The 24178-nt window shown below is 31.3% G+C and overlaps 2 protein-coding genes across 5 annotated transcripts in view; one reads left to right on the top strand and one right to left on the bottom strand.

Annotated features, from left to right (window-relative positions):
• Positions 1–6038, bottom strand: part of LOC139516580 (GRIP and coiled-coil domain-containing protein 1-like) — a 24093-nt gene extending 18055 nt beyond the window's left edge. The window contains exons 1-4 of one of the 2 annotated variants that reach the window (XM_071306761.1): positions 5930–6031; positions 2121–2241; positions 1357–1496; positions 103–135 (exon numbers count right to left, since the gene is read on the bottom strand). In XM_071306761.1, coding sequence (XP_071162862.1) covers positions 103–135; positions 1357–1496; positions 2121–2205 — 258 coding nt within the window. In that variant the 5' untranslated portion in view covers positions 2206–2241; positions 5930–6031. Of the gene's footprint in view, positions 1–102; positions 136–1356; positions 1497–2120; positions 2242–5929 lie in introns of both variants that reach the window. The other variant, XM_071306762.1, reaches the window with a different exon arrangement.
• On the top strand, positions 5979–24178 carry LOC139516579 (ESF1 homolog). 3 transcript variants are annotated; one of them, XM_071306758.1, is made up of 15 exons: positions 5979–6086; positions 8594–8968; positions 9683–9763; positions 10362–10457; positions 11104–11276; positions 12002–12128; positions 12763–12922; positions 13352–13463; positions 14192–14348; positions 15823–15984; positions 16654–16817; positions 17621–17738; positions 18541–18602; positions 20084–20239; positions 23878–24178. In XM_071306758.1, the coding sequence occupies exons 1-15, from the start codon at positions 6065–6067 to the stop codon at positions 24166–24168; spliced, it is 2256 nt and encodes a 751-aa protein (XP_071162859.1). In that variant the 5' UTR covers positions 5979–6064; the 3' UTR covers positions 24169–24178. The 3 variants fall into 3 exon arrangements, with proteins under 3 accessions (XP_071162859.1, XP_071162860.1, XP_071162861.1); XM_071306759.1 differs by lacking the exon at positions 5979–6086 and adding an exon at positions 6177–6243; XM_071306760.1 differs by lacking the exon at positions 5979–6086 and adding an exon at positions 6206–6231.

Here is a 24178-nt window from a genome sequence, read left to right as displayed (position 1 = left end):
GCAAAACGAAGTGTGAAATAAATATGTTTGGAAAGCTTTCAGGAATAATGCCACTGATTTTTTGTTTTAAGATAAAATAATATTTGTGTCCATGAAACTCACCTCTGAGTCAAACAATAGAGCTAATAGAGGTTGCTAAAATGCAAAATGTTACAAAGCATACAACACCTAAAGACTTTTAAAAACCTATGTCATAAAATCATACTCATAAAAATGGAAAACTATGAAAACAGTGGGCCCTGTCCACAATATCTGTATTAACCTGCTCAAAAGTCATGGAATTATTAAATTCTCTAGCTGCTTTGAGAAATTCTATTAGTGATTCCTTCACAATATCAAATTGGATGTCAACAGTACTTTTAAAAAGACAATTGAAACATTGAGAGGTAGAAGTCAAGCTTGTATTGCAGGATTTATGGATGGGGAAACCACCATCATATAAGTTAAAAGAAGGTCATGACAAGTTAATCCAGCTCACCACAACAATATTTTGGATAAATACTTATTATATAATTAAGACTGTCAGTAGTTCATGTATAATGTTATATCTAGATATTTAGTACATGAATCGAGAGGACTTCTTAAGTTTCATTGTAAGTTAAATTGATGATTGTAAATACATACTTATTAATATTTTAAGAAATTTCAATTTGGACTTTTTGGTACCCTATTCAAGGCAAAGTATACCCAGTACATAAGAGAAGTAATTCAGACTTTAATCAAATGGTAGAACTTTTAGAACTGCTTTGAATTTAAAAAAAAATTGGAATGCAGGATTTTTCACTGTTTTTTCTTTCTTACACTCTATACATCTAGTACTACATATATCTTTTAGATCAGGGTGACTTACATCTGAACGTTGAAAAATTATGAATTTAATAAAAAAAGAAACAATTAATCATGTTTGTTATTTACGATAAAGATATGTAAACAAATATTAACATGATTATTTTTTTCATTTAAATGCTAAATTCATAATTTTTCAACATTCAGGTGAATGAATTCACTCTGACAGTTTTAACTGCATACAACATGTACAAAACAATCTGGGGGAAAAAAATCAGCCCAATTACCAATACAGTGCCTTTGAATACAATGTTCTGTGGAATATTTAATATTTTCATATATGTACAGTAAAATAAATATTTCACTCAATTCACATAAAATCTTGAAACAAAAATTGATGAGTCATTGACTAGTAAGCACACCTTCTGATAAATTTTAGACAAGAGACTTGAGTGAATCAGAGTTCTGTGAAAAATAATGTGGAAATAGGCTTAATACTTCAAAAGTAGAAAATTATGGAATAAGTGAAGATTTTTTTAAATTTAAATTTTAAATAAATTCTGTACATACATCTTGGCTGACATTAAGAGGGTCTTGTATTGATTGTTGGTTCTCATCTTTATCTTTTTGTCTAGAACTGGTTAATGCCTTGATGCTTGCTTCCAATGCATCTTTTTCTTTAATAACTCCTTTATAAGCCTGGATAACATCTACAAAAAATTATTACTTGTAATGAAAACTACTTCTTAAACATGTTAAAGGCAATATACAACATGTGCAAAATGTATAGGCCAAGACTATAACTGATACTCATTTTTAACCACAATTACATTTTGATTTGCTTAACATTCTCATTTTAACAAATTAAATCTTTTGCCAGGTCAGAACAGAGAACATATCCATTAATATTTGCCAGCTTCTTCTTAAAAGCAGACATTTAAAATTTTATAACACACACTGGGTGTTCTTCTAGGCTATCACAGAATGAGTTAGCACATGCACTATAACAAAACAAATCTGGTTTGTCTTGCTAAAAAAAAAAGAATTAAATTCACAATTAAATTTCATATCTATACTAGTATAGATGTAATCATAAGTATATGGTTATAAGATACTTTCGTTTGACATTTTTATTGGCAGTTCTGACATCCATTTATTTTGTCTACCTGGGACATTTTGGATTGTTTCCACAACTTGTATTCATGACCTATCTACAATTTAAAGGGTACAATTCATAAAGATATTTAATATCAACCAACATATTTAATTTCCTGGTCCTATCCTTATTCAAAATTTTGTAGCTATCACGGCTATCATGCAATTATGAAATGTACCTCTTAGCTTTGCCTCATACTTTTGTAACTTTTCCTTTTGTGCCTCAACTGTTTTCACTAGTTCAGATCTAGTTGCTCTATCCATGGTTCTGAATGATCATCCCATTTTGTTTAAATTTACCTACAAATAAAGTACAATCATTATTTCATAAACACAACATTCTTTGGAAAAACATCCTATCACGTTTGATGTGAGCAGTTTGCATTTGAATATAAAAGATGCATTTAGTTGTTATTGTACTACAATATAACTACATGTATCATAAATTGTTGACAAAAATATGTGTCTCGTCTGTATGTTGTTTTGATAGTATGATGCAAATGTTGAAATCAAATTATCAGCATTTAACTATGTAAAACATTTAAAGTCAATGAACAATGACTGAAAGTACATGCTATCTCCATGGAAATAAAAAATGCACTATAAAATTGAGAATGGAAATGGGGAATGTGTCAAAGAGACAACAACCCGACCAAATAAAAAACAACAGCAGAGGGTCATCAACAGGTCTTCAATGTAGCGAGAAATTCCCGCACCCAGAGGCGTCCTTCAGCTGGCCCCTGAACAAATATATACTAGTCCAGTGATAATGAACGCCATACTAATTTCCAAATTGTACACAAGAAACTAAAATTAAAATAATACAAGACTAACAAAGGCCAGAGGCTCCTATAATTGTTTATTATAAAGAACTGTAGGTAACATCATGATGGAAACTTCAAATTAAAATAAATGTTAACAAGAATGTGTCCCTAGTACATGGATGCCCCATCCACTCTATCATTTTCTATGTTCAGTGGAAATGGGGTAAAAATTAGAAAGATCATATCATAGGGAACATGTGTACAAAGTTTCAAGTTGATTGTCAGAACTTCCAACTTTATCAAAAAATACCTCAACCAAAAACTTTAACCTGAAGCTCGACAGAGGTATGAACGAAACAGATACATGTACACGGACATGACAGACTTACATATGAACGGATGCAGAGACCAGAAAACATAATGCCCATAAATTGGGCATAAAAATTAGTTGAATTTCCATTATTAAGGACAGTGTTACCCAATGAAAACACTATTTTAAAAAACATAGATGTATGTATCGAATGGTAAATAATAGGTGACTCTATCTGACAAATATAAGTAAGATATAATCCTTGTATTTAAAAACCTTGGTAGTAAATTTTGAGTTACTCCCCTTGTTTTATCATGTTTTCAATTACACTCATTAAAATAATGTAGCTTGGTAGATATTCTTTATAAAATACAAAGCAAACGAAGTATTATATAAGAATGGTCTTTCAATGATTTAAACTTTCTATGATAGATAGAAAATAATATAAATTAAAAAATTATTTCAGATATCTATCATGTCCATCATGTCTATAGTTTCAAATGTTAAATAACATTAATGATACCATTCTTCATGCACCATGATTGATATCTCTTAGGTTTTCAATTTATATTGTTTGAACATATTTAGCATTATTATGTTGAATAAAGTAAAAACTACTATAACTTTGATGGGATTTTTTCGTTTTTCAAATGGTAAAACCTGTATAGCTTATGGGGGCCTGCGCCCCCCAGTCCCCCTGCCTCAGTACGTATACTATAACAGGGCATGCTACGCCACTTATTCTCATTGGTTTGACATCATTCAAGAGTTTCTCAAGTTTAACCCTGGCTCGGTGAGGGTTGGAACCAGGGTACAAGGGGTTAACTTGAGTGGATTGAGTAAAATGGTTTTGTTGAAACCCGAGTTAATAAAGTAACTCGAGAGTTTCAGGTGAACTTGGCCTATAATAATCAGTACCGATTAAAAGTTAATTATTTATTTATTCTTTTGTAATTGTTTTTAAGATTTGAAATAATTTTTAAAACAAAACGTATCAAAATGTTTTATTTAAACATAAACCACGGGTAACATGGGTAACGTCGCACAAAGCAATCCCGACGTTCAGAGGGGAATATGAAGTTTTGTTCGACGTCACATGTGATAGTTTTAACCAATCAAATGTTGATTCCGCTATCAAAATCAACATGCAGTGGAATAAGGTATCCGGTCGTTCCGGCCCCAAGTCAATCCGGTCCAAAGTCGATCCGGCCCAAGTTGATCCGGCCCACGTCGATCCGTCCCCAAGTCGATCCGGCCCATAATAAAATATGAATTAACTAGATTATGGAGGAATTTGTCACATACTTTAACAGTATAAATGGAATTTGAAAAAAGTGTCCGATCGATGATGGATGACAACAGGTCAGTGAAGTATTGGAGTACCAGTTAACGAACTATTTTAAATCCATACGAAAATTAGTGTTATTGTGTCTGTTTGTATCGCAGTTTCTACATTTTTAAATTATGAAGTTATTTACCATGATAACTTTTACTTTGAATTTCATGGCAATTTTTATTTTATTCAGTTCACACACAGAATAGCTAAATGAATATTTACAGTCCAATGGACCTATAAAATTTATCGCATAATAATGACTTATTTAATCAAATCATTAGTCTATAATTGGTTTGTTTATTCAACAGTTGTCTGATGATTGTGAACTAAGGTAATGCCACTCGTAATCACTTAATTCAATCCAATGCTGATTAATTAAAGTTACGTAATCTGTTTTTCAACAAGGTCTTTATAGTTTGATCTTCTGGTTGGTGTAATTATTTGTATTTTTTTCCAGGTTACATCATAGGCTTCTATAACATATAAAAATATTCTATTCTATAACACTTTTTTTTGTAACATCGGATATAGTCAATATATTTTTCTTATTTTGACAATATTTTGAATAGTGTGTAGATAAAAAAAAAAAGTCATATGAGTATCCATTATTCTTTATTGCAAGAAAACAACAAAACAATGACATTGAAAGCACGTTTTCACTCTCTAAAATATAATATCAGCACTCTTTTATAGAAAGGATACGGCAAATCAAACAACATTTCTCAATTTTAGAAATTTTAAGAACTTAAAAAGAAAAACAAAGTTTATATATCAGCTTGGGGATCGGCTTATACCGTTCATGTATGTAACTATTTGTTATTATATGTTACACAAGATGAAAGACTTGTTAGGATCACAGTCAATTGAAAGAAAATGCTAATTACTGCTGATTAATGTTGATGTCTGAATTCACTGTTTTAATTAATATAATTATACTCAATAATCTTGAAAACTTGTAATAAAGACATAATCAACCTAGTTGTTTTATACTCATCTAAAGAAAATATTTTTCAAAGGCCTTTTTTACTATTATTACCGTACACCTTTAAGAGGGGGGATAGGACCTTTATCGGGACTCCGGGATCGGGTGTTTTTAAGCTCGGGATTTCGGGATTTACCCCTTCAGGATCCGGGAATTCTTTTTTTCAAATTTCGGGATCCGGGATTTAACTTTATTTATATTCGGGACCTCGGGATTTCGTGTTTTTAAGCCCGGGATTTCGGGATCAAGACCCCTCCTATCCCCCCTCCTTTAACATTATAATAAAAATAATAAACATTTATGAATTACAATTAATATATATTTATTTTTATTCCTTAGAAATAATTTTTTTTTATTGGGGCCGGATCGACGTGGGACGGATCGACTTGGGCCGGATCGACGTGGGGCCGGATCGACCCGAAAGCTGGAATAATACGTTACATTGCATCGGTGCATAGAAAAAATAAAGTTTCCTTTTTTGTTGTTGTTAGGTTCATTGAAAACAGTTTTTTTTTTTTTATGACATAACAATGAGTAGTGTACATTATTCTCAATGTGAGTGTTTTACAGCCATGCTGTATCAATATTTGGTTTACCGTAGCTTTTTCTGGTGACAGATTTTAATTTTAAAGTTTTAGATGAAAACTCCTAAAACTGTCCGAACGTTACCGGAAGTGTGTTGGCATTATTTTATTTCAGCTTAAAAGATTTTTTTGACAGTAACATTTGATATGAAACCTAGTTCTTGCGAAAGTGAGCAATGATATTCAAAACAATACTATTCCAAAGGATGTAAATATTCAATAAACAGCTGTTTCTTACAAAAGCGGAAGTAAACAAATAAATTCCGAACATTACTTCCGGTTTAAATTACACACAACACGTGAAAGAAGAAACTGTAAAATTTATTGTATGTCTCCTTGTACTTTGTATATATACAGTGTTTATTAATGATCTAGCAATAGAAAAAACTGAGGCTTTAGACAAACATAATACCCACCGCACTTCTGAGTAAACACTTGCATTCATAACTTATCAGATCTCACTATCAAGACACACTAACCATGCTAACGTTCACTCTTTCGAAATACCATCTTGCAAAACCAGCAACAGAAAAGGGTCAATCTATCCACACACGATCAGAGATTGGAACACCTTACCTGACTCGGTGTCCGCTGCAAAAAGTCTTGACTCATTCAAGAGACTACTGCATGCACATAAAGGTTCATGTGGACCCTATGGGCCATAGCCATAGTATGGCTAAAATGGCCGTATTTTTACCTCAAAATTTACTCTGAGTACAGATAAACCTGCACATCTGTAACAAATTTCAGGCATAACATGCCCTAGATAAATGAATTTTAAGTATGCTTTATGTTTTGGAAAAATAAAAACTTGCCAGGATCTTGCCGTGCACTTTTTTTCATTCCTCCAGAAGGTGCCAAAATAAACTAAGTTGGGAAACAGGTTTGAGAACTTCCCCACAGGTAAAAATTAAAGTGAGCATTTTTAATTGACATGGACATTAGATGGACAATAGATACCTGACAATAATTGGTTTTTAAACTGTGTACCTGAGTGGACCATATCAAGGTAAACTCAACTGTTTGTTAATTTTATCATCTTCTACAGAGACGAAAAAAAGTGTACAGCAAAATCCAGTTAAGTTAAGAATTTTTTAAATCATACAATGCATTTGAATTCTATTTATCTAGGGCATGCTATGTCTTAAAACTTTTCCAGATGCGCAGGTTTGCCTGTACTCAGAGAAAATTTTGAGGTGAAAATACGGCCGTTTTAGCCATAGGGTCCACATGAACCTTAAATTTCAAGTCCCATGTTTTTATTTGCACCATGTATATGTTCCAGACCATATGAGTATTTGGACCGTACGCGTACGGTCCGGACCGTATACGTGTACTCGTACGGTCCGACTATACGCGTACGGTCGGACCGTATGAGTATACGCGTACGGTCCAGTACGAGCTGACCATACATGTTATTTGATCATATGGGTTAAATTGAAACAAGCATTTATCACAATCTTTAGTTTTAGTTTTACAAATTGTTATTGATAATTTATTACAATTAGATAGATAAAATGAACAAACGAACAATGGAAATTAAGTATTTGTTTAATTTTATATCTGAATTCCATTTTGGTACTCTCGCCCAAGGTGACACAATTCAAGTAACGTAATATTTTTTACATTTTCATGTATGCAGTTCATGCATGTTCCTTTGCATTTGAATTTTTTGGTAAAGTTGCTAAATATTCTAAAACAATTGACCTCCCACATTATGTTTACTTCCGATATCTTCAATTTCAGCGATCATAATTCAATTAATGTATTACTGATCGACATGATTAGTACAAGAGACTAACAGATTTAATAAGCGTGAATTTAAAAAAAGTTAAAATATAAAGTTTTTGTTTCAATTACAATTGAACTTTTTTAGATTAATTTGATAGTTAAGTTATGTTGATCTGCTATATGCATTTGTAACTAATAAACTTGACCAACTTTTTAATATTAGTCAGACCGTACGCGTACGGTCCGACCGTATGAGTATTTTGAAAAAGTACACATACGGTCCAGACCGTACGCGTACGGTCCAAATACTTATACGGTCTGGAACATATATATGTTATGTAAATGTACAGCACAAATTATTTCCTTTTTATTTAAGTAATTTTTTTTGGACTTGTTAAGTTTACAAGCGCATAACAAACAGTGACAGGATAGTCAACCAAATGACGGTGGTCACTTAGTGGTAGAAGTAGAAAAAGATCTAGTCCAAATAATATTTATCTGTTTATGATGTCGTGCAAGGCTATTTTAATTTTTTTCTGGGATGCCTTCTTTGTAGCACGTCATAACTATTTGGACTACATCCATTTGACATCAGATCATAACTGCATAACTTATTCTCGACTCACGAAACAGCAAAAGTTTGGCAAACTAAAGAATATCGATAAAATGTTGAAATAAATCTCTAAATATACATGTACCCATTGTTTTTTTTACATTGGTTCTGATTTGCATTTATTTTTTACCTTCACGTCAAATCAGGCTTCAATTTGTTTAATTTTTATTTATCTCTCCATTTATATAGGTTTCATCTACCGTGTCTACCTACCAACCTTGTTTTTGTTATATTTGTACAGTTTTCACAGTGACCCATCGATTCCTTCATTTTAATTTTTAATTTTCAAATGGATGTCAAGTTAAGAGAGATTCTTTACCCTTTTCTTTCAGAAAAAAACCCCAAGATGGATGAAATAAATAAAGATAGCAGATTTTCACAGATCAAAAATGATCCAAAATTCAGAAGAATGCCAAGAAAAGAAAAGAAAGTCAAAATCGATAAAAGATTTAAAGACATGTTTAGTGATAAAAAATTTAAGTTGAAATACTCTGTTGATAAACGTGGAAGACCTGTCCAGACAACAACAGATGAAAACTTCAAGAAGTATTATGACATATCAGACAGTGACGAGGATGATGATGAGGGGGAGGGAAAAGAGGAGGATGATGATGACGATGAAGTAGTTAATGGTGATGAATCAGATGAAATACCTAAGAAGTCATCACAAAAGCAGAAGTTAAAAAACACATTACAACTATCTTCAGGTAAATAATGCACAGTGTGACTAAAAAATAAACATACAATGTATTAAAATGAGGTCTGCTAGTAGCGCTGCTCTTTACAATTACAGTTAGAGTAGAGTTTTTATGATGAACTCCTCTGAAACTATACAAGACATATATGTGATTTAACATATGTTGTTATGTTATGTGCTTTACAAATTTTATTTGTGTTTATATCATTGCTACTTTTTTTGTAAATATTGCAGAGATCAAAAGCTATATAATATGTATAATATATATAACAGTACTTTTTCTGTCCATGAAACTATTTTGTTTGTAATGACAATCTGATTAAAATCATACATGTAAATCAACAAGAAAAATCAAATGAAGCAGAGTGAAAAATCAGATTTCAATCAGATAAGATATTGAGTGATTCATAATACACTAGATACTTATAGGTTATGAAAAGTTATCACAATCTACATTTGTAGTTTAGAAAACTGTGTGTGTCACATGTACAATTACAAAGAGGTATTTCAGAAAGAATCACACATAGTTACCAGCTTTTACTGAGGAAATCACCAATATAGCAGGTGTAATACCAATATTGATTTCCTGCATTTGGTTGTACTGTTATATTTGCATTTGGTACTTTTCTATAGTACATGTACTATATTGCTGGAGATGTATTTATATACATTTCAATGAAAAATAGATGTACTATTGCTAATTTGAAAATATTTGCATTTTCAGATGTCCATGATGAACCAGAAGAATCCCCAGAAGATGAAAAAGATGAAGACAAGGAAGAGGAATCAGAGTCAGATGAATCAGGTACATAATGTGGATTTCAGAAAATTTTCATTGAACCAAAACATTTAGTAGTGCATGAATATAAATTCCTTTTTCTAATTTTCAGCTGATTTATCTTAGTGATATTCTCGATCATTGTTCTTTATTAGCCATTATTCATTAAAGATTCCATATTGACATCTAATTATAAAGCTTTCCTATGATTTTACAATTGTGGCATTACAAAAATGGTTTTCATGTCTGATGAACTATAAAATGTTATGATTTGTCTTATTTTAATTTTTAAAATCTAATTACAAATACAAAGATTCCTCAATTTGTTATCATATATGGGATACAATTTTTCTCAAGTTATTATATTTCATTTCCATGTTAAATAGTCAGCCTTGTACAATGCTGTATTTAAATTAAAACATTCAAATTTATATTTATATATAAACAGAAAAATGAAAATGTGATGAAGTGATACAGTTTTCTATTGACTAAGAAACATTATTAAATCATCTCACTGTGAAGAATTTAATAACACTTTAAAATTGTATCAATTTATGCACTAATAAGTGGTAATAAGCCGTCTTTGATACTGATAGATAATTTTTTATATGACTTTTTTTTCCAGGATTGGGAAGTGGTCCTGACTTAGCTAGAGGAGAAGGAAACGTAGAAACTTCCTCAGAAGAAGAAGAAGAGAGTGATGAGGAAGAGTTTGATAATGGTTTGTCTACAACTCTCAATATATTTAGAATGATCAATAACTGCCACTGGCAGTGCACCTCTTTCCTGCTAGGCAACAGTTACAGAAAATCATTAACACCCAATATAAATCATGAATGAAATGTTACCTAACAATAGACCATAATCCAGTTATGTCTGTCATCTGAAAAGTTTATCAATTATGCACTCCTTTATGATGTCATTTAACAGATAGAGGGGACCGCCTGTATCCCTGCACTATTAAAGTTCATCAAGCATCTTCATTGCTGTCATTATCATGATTATGCATGATCAACTAGAATTAATGTTCTGTTCCCCAGGTACTTAATCACAATTTCCTATTGACAGCAGTGCTGGTTATCAATTACAAGAATTTGCTGAATAATTTGTGCCTTATAGCATAATTTTTTTCTACCAAGTAACTCGTTGCGGGGGACATGGAAATACTGGGCGTCTGTACAATATATAAAAATATAACCAGAATATAACACACTCAAATTCTGGCTTAAGGACAATGACCCAATGTTTTACTTTTAAACCAATAATTCTTATTATCATGATTATATGGTATGTATGGATGACTAGTTATTAGGTATATATTTTTCTTGGCAACAGGCTTTTGAAGGAACAACTTTTTTTATTTGCAGACGACAACTTAGTAATAAATATAGCAGACTTAGACAAAGATGCAGTAGAAGCACCAGAGATAACCAGTAGATTAGCTGTCTGTAACTTAGACTGGGATAGAGTCAAAGCACAAGATATATTTGTATTGTTGCAGTCATTTAAACCTACAGGAGGTCTTATAAAATATGTAAAGGTATATACTTTATGATAGATGGAATTGAAGGGTTGTGGTATATCAATTTTGAAAAGACACGAAAGTCTCTGCGCAAGCTTCACCAACCTAAACTGTTCCCCAATTCAAAGCCTGTTAATGCATATGACCAATTTACAATTTCTGATATTGTGTTAATATGAGTAATCAGTTTTGACACACTATTGAGTTGAATATATATGGCTGTGATTAAAAAAGAATGAAGCATTTTATTAATGGTTCAAAATGACATTCAAGAAACTGTTAGTTCCCTATTTACTATATAGGAATTTGTAAAAATACAACCAGACATGTTTTGTTTTTCTTTTCTTTTGTCACACCAAAATTAGGAAATCAATAAAAATGCTGGACAAGACAGGCAATAGACATTTATATATTAAATAAATTGAGGTCTCAGTTTACAATTGTTTGGATTATCTTAATAAGAGTTTGAGAACAAATATCTACTAATTACCATTCATTGATTTAAAACTACTATATATTAACTTTATATTTTAAATGGTCTCATATAAATTGATCTGATTTTTTGAGACATTCAACTAATATGGACACAAATAAACTAGGATTTGTTTATCAAATTTAAATATTTGTTCACAAGGATATGAAAAAAAAAATTACACAACTGTAAATCTGTCCTAAAATCATTTACAAATTTCATTTAAGGTTAGATATTTTTGAAAATGCATTATTTAGTTTCATGATTATAGGTGTACCCTTCAGAGTTTGGAATAAAGCGTATGGAAATGGAGGCATTAAAAGGACCAATGGAATTAACGGAGACACCTCTTGCAAATCAAGACAGTAATGATCAAGATGATCTAGATGACGAAGAGGGTAGGTGAAATGAATATGAATTAATGGGGGAATTCAATGCTTAGGAAAGACAAATTCAACAACAAAAAAAGAAAAAATCTACAAGTGTTGTACCTTAAGAAACAATGCAAATGGACAGATTGAATTACTAATTTTAAGAATTAGCCTACCATATAAAAGTATACAAACCTACAACAATGAATAAGGATAATGTATGGTATAATACCATCAGAAACAATCCCAACAATACAGATCAACAAAAAAAAATATGCAGTCTTTAACAATACATGGATGTCTAGACAGTATACTTAAAATTGCTGTAGTCTAAAACCTGTTTCATTTGACTTACATGATTAAATTCTGTTGCTAGCAAAAGTATGACAAATCCCTCGCATAGATATTTAATGTTCTAAAAAATCACCTACACATAGAATTACATATTCAATAGTGTAAAAAATTATCTTCCAATTATTTTATAAAATATCAATATTCTAGTTGATTGATAAATCAGAAATTGCTGTTGTGAGATGATAATTAGTTTGACACAATAAAATGCGAAAAGGTATGTGAAATGACAATACCTGTACGATGTGGATATGATTTATACCTTTGAAATCGTTCAATTGTGAAAAGTTTTTTTTAATGATGTTTTAAGGTGGAGGTTTTCATACAGAGAAGCTAAGGAGATACCAGTTAAACAGACTGAAGTACTATTACGCTGTAGTAGAATGTGATTCACAAGAAACAGCCAATAAGATCTATGAAGAATGCGATAATATGGAATATGAAAGTAGTTCAAATAAACTAGATTTAAGGTAAACCAACATTTTGTTTATTTACTAATTTTCTATTAGGAATTTTACTGATAGGGAACAGTTTTAATCTTGCATCAAGGTCTTTATTTCATCTTATTATCAACTTCAAAGCCATAGAAATAAAAAAAAAATGTGCTGTTTCTTAGTCTTAAACAACTTTTTATGTCTCCATATAAATCATGATAATTTATAAAAAAAAATCATACTTTTTACCTCTACTTTCTCTCAATTTGTGTATCACAAGTTTTTGGAGAAAATGCTTTTCAGGTTCAAATTTGTGGCAATTGAGTAAAAGAATAAATATCGTGGGTGTTTTAATGTTTACTTAAGAAGATAACTTTATTTTAATTTCAAAAATGAAAATAAAGTTAATAAGTTTTGACATCTGAAAAACCACTGCAACTTGATCGACTTACTTGTCATTGACAGGTTTATTCCAGAGGATATGACCTTTGACCATGAACCTAAAACAGTGTGTACAGAACCACCGACCTCGTATACACCTTCATTATACTTTACAACAGCTTTATGCCAGTCTAAGGTATGTATAGAGTTAATTATCAGTCTTGTAAGAATTAGGTTATATCTAAAATTTGCCAAGCTTTTTGCCATTGTTCACTATAATAAGGGGGGCCTTGATGGCCAAGTGGTCTAGGTAGTTACTACTGTAATAACTAGCCAGTCAGGTTGTGAGCTCGAACCCCGCTCATGCGGTTGCACAAAACTCCAATATTCATTGACAAGGATTGTCAGTTTTACATTCCAAGTTTACTCATACCTCTCGAGTTAACCCCTCTTACCACAGTTCCAACTCTCACTGAGCCAGGGTTAAACTCGAGAAACCCTTGAATGACGTTAAACTAATCAGATTTTTTCCTTTGTTTATGCTTAGTCAGGGCCTTACCCTAGAGTTACTTAGAGTTGTTCCGAAGAGCAACTGGAGTGCGTTAACGTGATACTCTTGAAACTCTGAAGTGGACTAGAGTTTCAAGTGAACTCGGCCTATATGTATCACCCATATTTGGATTATACTGTTGAATGTCGATTCAATTATTTTCATTGGTTTCAATTTTTATGGATGTATAATTTTGTAGTTTTGACGAAGTTTTCTCACAAACCTATAGAAAATCAACACATTTAGATATGCAGTTGACATACTTGCAAAGAAAGTTAATGAGAATGAATAGACAATATCAGGTTTGGATGACATCAGTTGTTGCTAGTATTTACAAAATTTATGTAGTGTTAAAATTATTTCCATATTTAAAGGTTGATTTAACATGGGATGAGACAGATCAGGACAGATTGAAGGTCACAATGAATCCTAGCATAGGAAAGAGAACAAAGAAAGGAAAAGGTGAAGTGAAGGAAGAAGATTTTAAAGCTTATTTAGCCTCTAGTTCTGAAGATGAAGATGATGACAAAGGTAATTAGCTTAGGGGATAATCTAGAAATGTAAAATGTAAAGATGTAAAAATTTCAATTAATATTCAAAAATGAATGTGCAACAGTCCTTAGGGGTTATGTGTCTTTTGTACCAATGTGAAGAAATGCTTTCACCTGCTAGCTAGTACACACACATTCAATACCAGCTAAAAGAAGTGAGCAGAAATTTATTCATATTTCAATAAATGTAAGAATCTTCATGAGAAAGGTATAATACCATGCATATATGAAAAATAAATGTCTCTCTCTGACAAGTTTTTTATTCATTCTAATTTTTTTTGCTGATAATTAAACTCATTCCTGTTTGTGGTATTAAGAATCCATCCAAGAACTTTCATTTAAATTAAGAGGATAATGCTAAAAATGAAGGCACTATCCAAACAAATTAAGGAAATATTGGATATGTCCTCATAGAGAATAATAATACATGGCAAAATCCGTATCATATGTCGTATCATCCCATGACACCAATATCAGCCCAAGGGCCTTAAGGCCCGAGGGATGATATTGGTCGAGGGTGATACGGCATGTGATACGGATTTTGCCATGTTTTATACGCTTTATCATATATTTCAACAGGAGAGTTATATTATATGAACTGTTCACTGGGTTACCTTCAGTTCTACTTTTGTCTTGTTTTAAAAGCCTTATAAGAACTGCTCAATTACTTATCCAAAGCACCTGGGTTACCTTACAATTTGGTGCTGTTGTTTTAAAAATATTTTGTTTATTATTGTATTTTTTTCGTGTGTTTTGTATTTTTTATAGTTGCATTTAGTGTGCCAAAAAATATGAAAACTTGACGTTCTTGACGTCACATGTACATACCAAACAATGACGTCATTCAATAAATTGCGTCACGCCTGAATGACCGTACCTATATTCAGGAAAAATATTTCTTAAGCAAAAAATAAAATAAAAAAAATAAATAGAAAATGACTGTAAAAAAAAAAGAAAAAAAAAAGTAGGGGTGTGATAAAGGGTATGCGATAAAGGGTGCGCATCAAAGTTGCGCGATATGGATTAAACAGCAGGCTATTTATCAAATATTCAAAACTACTGTATTTACTACTAAACATATGATGAAATGACTTATCATACTGTGTTCAAACCTATATTTGATAAAGGTAACACCATATAAGATGTAGTACATGTAACTAGCCCATCTCTTGATTAATTCAGAATGATTGATAGGGCAGGTATTAAAGTGAGAGGGTTAGCGGTTTAAAACCAGGTTTAATCCACCATTTTCTACATTTGAAAATGCCTGTACCAAGTCAGGAATATGACAGTTCTTGTCCATTTGTTTTTGATGCGTTTTGTTATTTGATTTTGTCATGTGGTGATTATGGACTTTCCGAACTGATTTTCCTCTAAGTTCAGTATTTTTGTGATTTTACTTTTTATTGATATGCATTCATAGTTTTTCTATTCAATGTTTTATTAATTGACAGCTGCTGGACCTTTAGGAAACTTAGATTTTGGAGATGAAGAGAGTGAGTCAGACAATGAAGAACAACAGATCAACAAATATAAAAGTTTAGTACAGAGTATAAAGGAATCAGAGGAAAAGAAGAAAAAAAGAGATGTAGAAATGGAGATAACTTGGGAACCAGGTAACAAGAATAAATACAAGATTTATTTTGCAAATATTCTGTAGCAAAGTGTCAACTCCATCTAGCATAGTTAAACTGTTTTGACAGTTCTCTTTAGGCCTTTTTTGTTTTGATATTTTCAGACATTATTTATATGTTTGGCTGTCTAACCAGAAAAGTGTGTCACAAATTCACACAAATTATAGTATGATTGGTTTATATTCAATTATTGCAAAATGATTTTATGACATACTGTAGATTCATTTGTTTTCGTGGGTACCAATTTTCATTAAATATATTGATTAAGGAAAACTAACATGTGTGTGGATATTTAATTTTGCGGTTTTACTGAGGTCCCTGTACTATCTTATGAGAAATATGTCATTCGTTGAACCTTTTATTTTGTGGTTCACTTGTACTAAGGAAATCCACCCAAATTGGTATCCAACGAAAAATAATGAATCCACGAAATTGGTATCCAACGAAAAATAATGAATCCACAAAATTGGTATCCAACTAAAAATAATGAATCCACGAAATTGGTATCTAACGAAAAATAATGAATCCACAGTATCTGACCCTAGCAACCTTTATAGACATTTGCTGATATTTCACAGCAACTGGGTATGACATTACATGCACATAAAAATAATAAGGGCTCAACTGACTTTATCAAAATGTTGATTATAGGATTAAAAGAATCTGCAGAGAAAATAATAAAAAAGAAGGAAAAAGAAAAAGGCATGACTGTATGGGATAAATACTTGGAAAAGAAAAAAGAAAAGAAACAAACGAAGAGAGATGATAGAAAGAAACAAGACAAATCAAAAGATGTAGAAGAAGAGGATTCTGAGGTATGTGAAAAACAGGAGAAGATACTGTTTATGGATTCATGATTCAAAATCACAACGTGCACTTGTCAAACCAAGTGTAAGAGAACAAACAGTGCAGCATTATTGTTATTTCTCTTAGATTCACAGTGAGGAACTTAACATCTATCAAAGGCTAACATTCCATTATCTTCAAAGTTTAATATGAAACTCTGGCACTCTGTCTTTAAAAGTTATTACAAAATGGACAAGTACAGATGTTCAGACATCCTGATTACAGAAAGGCACTATCTCATTGTTATAAGCCATAGCTGTCAATTTTTTAACTTTCCAATTTGGAAATTTCCTTTTGGGCTAAATTTCGAATGTGACATGGTCCTCAATGCTCTTCAACTTTGTACTTTAGATGGCCATTTCAACTTTTTTTTATTCAAGCATCACTGATTAGTCTTTTGTTGACGAAACGTCAGTCTGGCACAGATACTAAATTTTAATCTTGGTATCTATAATGAGTTTATTTCTCCAGGGGTCGAATAATAAATAGCTTAAATGAGTTTAATCTTGAAGGAAAGTGAAGGAAGCTTGTTTTATCATTATAATACAGGGGGAAATACAAAAGTAATTGTAAAAATATGTAAATAACACTAATTTGGTAAACAAATTCAGAAGTGTAAGATATATTTTTTTCTCTCAAAATATTAAGATACATATTGGTTACTGGGCAAAACGTTTAATAGACAAGAGGGTTTTGCCAAATATTGAGGAAAATTGAAAAAAATGAGTACACCATAATGAAATGTATTGTTGATTTATCTCCCTTATTCCAGGCTGAGTCAGGTGAAGAGGCTTTCAGTGATGATGATGTACCAGAAGATTTAAAATCAGATCCTTTCTTTCAACACAGTGATGATGAAGATGATCCTAAACTGAAAAAGAAAACCAAAGGTAAAATTCTGATTTACAATCCACCACTTTCTTTTAATGACAATTTGACAAAAAAGCCAAATTATTGCATTAAGGTCAGATAAAAGTAAATATCAACAGTGAACAACAAATCAGACCCAAGAAAATGAAAAAAAAACTTATTGCTGTTTAACTCCGCTTTCAGCACTATTGTGCATTTTGGGCAGTAAATTTTTAATTGACAGAGGAAGCAGGAGTGCATGGAGAGTACCATAGACTGAGTAGGAAAACGGACAATCCAAGACAATACCATTGGAGTTGATCGCACTTGCCACATGAGGGTTAAACTCAAAACTTCAGTGTTGATAAACTAATGATACAGCTGTTTGACTACTTAGACCAATCAGCCATAAAGGTCAATAATTTAATTTTGGATGTGACGCGTATTCTGATTGGCTGACGTTATTTTGTTATCAGCCCATAGACAAAATTTAATCATGTGACCGTGACGTCATCAAAGTTTTTCATGGTTTTCTCCAGTTTAAAATGAAATTTAGAATTAAATTATAAGAAATGACTGTAAAAAATGTAGTGCACACTGTTTAATAACCAACTATGCGCGTTATTCAGTGTACACCACATTTTTTATGTTATTTCTTCATAGACAGAAAAAGTATTACAGTCATTACTTAAATAAAAATAGGGATAATTGTGCTATAGGTAAACACTGTGATGCAAAAAATATGAAAAGAATGAAGTAACAAAGTTCTCTTTTCCTAATTGGCTCTTTACTAATAAAAGCATTACATTTCTTAGTAAAAACTTAGCGGTTTATTTAATGTAGGTAAAAAGAAATTTAAAGGAAAGGAAACTCAGGAGGAAAAAGAGTTGAAGGAAAAACAAAAGGTTGGTTAATAAATAAATGATTTTGTTTGTATCTAAGAAAAAAAATCTGCTTGCCTTTTAGCCTCGGTCACACCTTACCAGATAGCACGAACGGACGTCTAACCGATGTAAATAAAAGTTGTCCATTGACAAAATTTTTATCCGTTGGGAGTCCGTTGTTGTATTGACCAAACAAAATGGATGCGTAACGAATGCATAACGGACACGCACCGGATATGCAACGAACGAGAAATTGAAACGTACGGGACAGAATGGATGTCAAACGTACATCCAACTGACGAGTACCGCATAAAACGGACCCCTCACGGAAGCGTACCGGATAAAACGGACAAACAAAGATATACAGAAAATTAAAGGCAACAAAATAAGACATAAATATTCAAAATGTTTCTGTGTAACTGGTTTTGGTTTGTTCTTCAAAATGCCACCAAAGGGCAGTGTCTGGCCTGAATAAGAGCTGCTTGATTGTGAAATCGTGCCTTTACTCTAAAATCTATATTAATAATAAGAACTCATGAACCTTAAGAAATCTAATTAGCATTTCTGACGCAAAATTTTCAATTGGCATTTATCCGTTTCAGATCTGTTAATTGTCCGTTTTATCCTTATACATCCAGTAGGAGTCCGTTTCACATTCGTTCAACATCCGTTTTATCCGTTAGACGTTCCTTAGAAGTCCGTTGGTGAATCTGCCAGACCTCCAACAGATGTATAATTGTCACGTAAAGGATACAAAACGGAAACGAAACGGACAAGTACCAAAACAAAAAGGGCGTTCAACGGATATGTCATCTGTTGGACGTCCGTTCAAAGTTCAAAATTTTCCACTGGACAAAATGTACGCTAAACAGACATGCAATAGATATGGACGGACGTCTAATGGACATGAGCGGAGTGATTCAAAGTTATCCATTAGGCATCTGATCGAGCTATCCATTAAGGTGTGACCGAGGCTTTAGGTCATAATAGTAATATTCTCCTTATTTTCAATAATTTTCAATGTTGGAAATCATCATAATGTGTGTATTTACATGAACATTAATTTTTGAAGACAACTGTGTCAAAATTTTTATTTAGTAGATTTGATTCTATTATGCTTTAAAAATGCAGTGTTAATGTCTATAACAGGAAGGTTCTGTCCTTTCTAGTGAAATTTGGACAAAATGTGATGATAAATTTAAGTTTTGTTCAAAATCTCAAATTTGTGGAAATATCTTTTCATCAATAAGGACATTATCACCTTCATTGTAAATGTATTAGTTCTTAAACTTAATAGTCATAATGATTGTGCTACTTAATATAATAAAAAAAAACTTTTTACTTTAAAAATGTTATATATTATTTAATGTAAGCATTTGGATTAAAACACAGATTGTTATGAATATCCTTAAAACTACCTGCAAATATTAAAGTATAGTGTAGAAGTACAAGTTTTAAGATAAAGCAATGTATAATATTGGGGATTTTATTTTTGGTTACAGGCAGAGTTATCTCTCTTGATGATGGATGAAGATAATGATGAAGATGACAAAAAACATTTCAGTTTGAAAAAACTTGTACAAAGCGATTCAAAGAAAAAGAAGAAGTTGCAAAAAGGAAAGTTTGAAAGCAAGAAAGACGATGGAGATGAGTTTAAGGTAAATAATTAAGATTTCAGGTAGTATAAATTGATTTTTTAAGAAGTATGAAAAGTAGAAGGCAAGAAGCTTGTTTTTAATCAGTATGCTGTGCAATTTTTTTCATATTCAATGAATTATACATGGAGAAAAATTTAATGTGGATAGAAAGGAAATTGATACTAAAATGTTTACATATAAATGTAAGCAGATAACTCTGATAAATTGCGGTCAGAAAAATTGATAATAATGTGTCACTGTATAAACCTATTTCTACATAACCAAATAAATAAATTTAAGTATAGTCAAATCATATGTTTTTGTACTATGCATGTTTTTTCAATGGAAATTGTGACATCGCAATGCTTTCTTGATAGCAGGAAAACCCATGAGACGAGGATACATGACTATAAAACCAAGTAATCTGAATTATCTCCCCTTCAGTTTTCCGATACAAATTCTTCATTTTTAATTTCTGTAGATTCATAACTATTCGTTGGGTACCAATTTTTATTGATATCTTGGGAAACTACAAATTCAAAAGAACAAAAAAGTATAAACTTTTGAAATCAAATATCCACGAAAAAAAATGAATCAGTAATTCAAATGTTTAAAGGTCAGATTGTGTGTAAAGGGGTTTATTATTTGTTCATTATATTGTATCTGTTTTAGGTTATAAGTTGTTTAAGTTCAAAAATAATTTTTCAGAGTTTCTATTACAATATCTAAAAATTTGTATACAAATTCAGCAAACAGAATGTTAATCTGGGATCATTATGATATTTTTCTGAAAAATTGATAGTGGTCTAACATACTGCACTGCAAATAATTCATTTTTGCCAAGTAAATAAGAGTTGAGAATAAAAAAGGGAATATTTCAATGAGATGACAGTCTCAAACAAAGAGCATAAATCACCCCAAGGCCACCAATGGGTGTTCAAAACAGAGAGAAAATTCCACACCCAGAGGCAGGCTTTAGCTGGCCCCTTAACCATAATGTATACTTGTTTAGAAAAAGGGATACCACACTACACTCACAAACACATAAGACAAACAAAGGCTAGAGGTTCCTAAAGTGGAACATACATATAAATGCAGCAGGGTTAAACTTATTTTGTGAGATCTCAATCCTTCCTCTATACCTCAAGCCAACGTTGAATACAAACATAAATGAAATATGTACAGTAAATACATGTGAGTGAAAAAATCGCATAAAAACTATGTTGTATTCATATGAGTCATTTATCATGATTAACAAATTCATGCTTACGCAAAACTTTTTTTGGGAAAAAATTTGGTTGCTTATATAGGGAATCATTGAAGCGTGACTGAAGCGGGCCCCCACTTATGAAAATTTCTGGATCCGCCACTGTAAAAGGAGAGGAGACGTCAAAAATTTGCTTCAAACACGTGCGTCCCAAAGTGGTAAATAAATTCTGTATGTGATATTTAGCTGAAGCCAGTTAAGCATATCATTTTGTAAAACAATTCAATCAACACTTTTATTAATTAGTCCTTTGTTGTCGATAGCTATAAAATGCAATCAGCTGATTATTGATTTTCTGTCCAAATCTTATTTTATAAGACTTAATGAGGTCAAGACGAATTTTGAGTATTGTCTGATCGGGTAAGAAACTGGAAAAAAAGTAAATAAACAAGATGGAGAAAAATAAATCGTTATATATATTTCTTTCGCCAAATTCTGTCGCAAATGACAAATTTTTATCGCCACAATTATTATTTTTTTCACAAATTGCGAAAATGGCGACCGCCAGCGGAAACCCTGAGAATGCTAAGTCAACAAACTATGAAGTTTAAAAAAAAATATGATTACAGTTAAAAAATACACAGGAAGAACATTAAACATCATTTTCCTAATACATCATTTACATATGTAATATAGAAAGTAAGGACTTTCACTCAGTCAATACGTTATATCATTGGCGGATCCAGGGGTTTGAACCCCCTTTTTTTTGGCCGCTCAATGCATTTGAATGGGGACATATAGTTGGAACCCCCTCCTTTGTCCTGGGTTGGGAACCCCCTTTTTAAAATGGCTGGATCTGCCCCTGGTTATATATGGACCTGTTAGATTGTATTGGCACTCAGACTTTGTCCTCAGTCAATATAATTTAAAATTTTAAAGAAGTCCGTATATAACGTATTGACCTCCTCAAAAGTCCATAAACAATAAATGACAGTCAGTCATTTAAGGTCAGGTCTGGTGGGTAAATAATGGTGTCTAGTATAAAATTCATACAAAATGCAGATACATTATAACATTTCATGCATTTTTAGTTGTATCTTTTGGACTTTTTAAGATGCTGTTAATCAAATATATGTATAAGAAGTTGGGTCAAATAAGAGATCTTGAATTTGATAGCTAATGGCGTAATGCCCCTTGAGGAGTGTTTATAAAGATAAGCTTAACCTCCTGTGGTAAAAATTTTATCATTATCAGATCATTGAAATTTTGTTTGACACAATATTTTTTTATTTCAACACACCTATTACACCAAGCTTAAACCTTATAGTAATGACTTAATCAATTGTAATTGTATAGGGTTTAAACTTTATAGGTTAAACTTTTTAAGGAAATTTTGAGCCTTTTAATAATTATTGCAATATGCCATTCAATTTGATGTTGTTTCCCGGTCAAATATATAGCATGACTTACACTTATCTTTTTACTTGGATTTTTTCATACAAAAGATTTAGTCTACAAGATGAATCAGGATAAAAGTTTTGATTTTAAAAGCTTCCCTCACTTGAACTGATTAGATATTTTGCACTGAAAAATCTGAATTTGAAATATAATTGCATTTGAAATTTATCAATGTTAACATAATTATTTGTTTTCTTTTTAACCTCATATTTGAAAAATGAATTTCAAACTAATATCTGTCAATGAAAGCCCAAGAAGAAATTATAAATTTATGATTTAAGAAAATGAATATTGATGTAATTTAAGAAACTTATTGGAAATTTTAGGAAAGTTTTGTTTAGTTGTTGCTGAGCAATAACCTAAAATTTGATATATCTAGCACTAAGTTCTTACTTTTTGACATCAGATGAAACAGATATCATGGATATATTTAATAAACATTTTGCATAAGATATTAATATAAATATTTATTAGAAATGTCTTACTCTTATTTCTAAAATTATTGATTGATTCAATTATCTAAGAAAATAATTGCAAGAAGAAAAAATCATTAAATTTTAGCTTTTGATATGGTACTTTAAATTTCTATTTTCTATTTTATATTATCGAAATGTGATATGGAATATACATAAAATCAGGGAAGACATTGAATGGTTCAAATATACTATGCAACCAATGGACAAATGTTACTGTCCATGCCATATATATGCAAGCTCTAAATTGCCCAGAATCTAGTAAAAAAGTTTTGAATAAATTTACTAAGATTACTGAGGATCGTTATTCTTCTTGAGATAACAATTTTTGTTGATTTTTAGTGGGTACACCTGAACCACAAGTTGCAATGTTCAAGACAAAATAAATTTTCTTTAACCTTGTATAGAGACTTTGATAATTCAGGTATTATTTCTCAATTAACATTATACAAATATTTATACCATCAAATAGTATATTCTCATTGGAAATGTCTTAATAGTATTTTTATTTATATTTTCAGATTGATACAAAAGATCCAAGATTTGAAGCTCTATATACTTCACATATGTATAATGTTGACCCATCTGCACCAGAGTATAAAAAAACAAAAGGAATGAAAGATATCATTGATGCCAAACAGATATTTAGAAAGACAGATAATAAAAGAAAATCTTCACAAGTAGATGAAAATGTGATCAAAAACAAAACTGTTAAAGTGAATGATGATACAACCCAGACAAAAGACACTTCTTTACAGAAACTGGTAGAATCTGTGAAAATGAAAACAAAGCATTTTAAAAATAAAAAATAATTATAAACAA

This window comes from Mytilus edulis, chromosome 3 (assembly GCF_963676685.1).
Source record: "Mytilus edulis chromosome 3, xbMytEdul2.2, whole genome shotgun sequence".
NCBI classification, from domain to species: Eukaryota; Metazoa; Mollusca; class Bivalvia; order Mytilida; family Mytilidae; genus Mytilus; species Mytilus edulis.
Note: the sequence above shows the minus strand (reverse complement) of the source record. Positions and strands in the feature narration are given on the sequence as shown.

Bases quoted from the DNA above. Each gene is read 5' to 3' on its own strand.
- LOC139516579 (XM_071306758.1), top strand. From the start codon at position 6,065: ATGAAACCTAGTTCTTGCGAAA. The intron at 17,739-18,540 runs GTAAAATTCTGA...TATTTAATGTAG, and splicing joins ACTGAAAAAGAAAACCAAAG to GTAAAAAGAAATTTAAAGGA. The intron at 20,240-23,877 runs GTAAATAATTAA...TTATATTTTCAG, and splicing joins ACGATGGAGATGAGTTTAAG to ATTGATACAAAAGATCCAAG.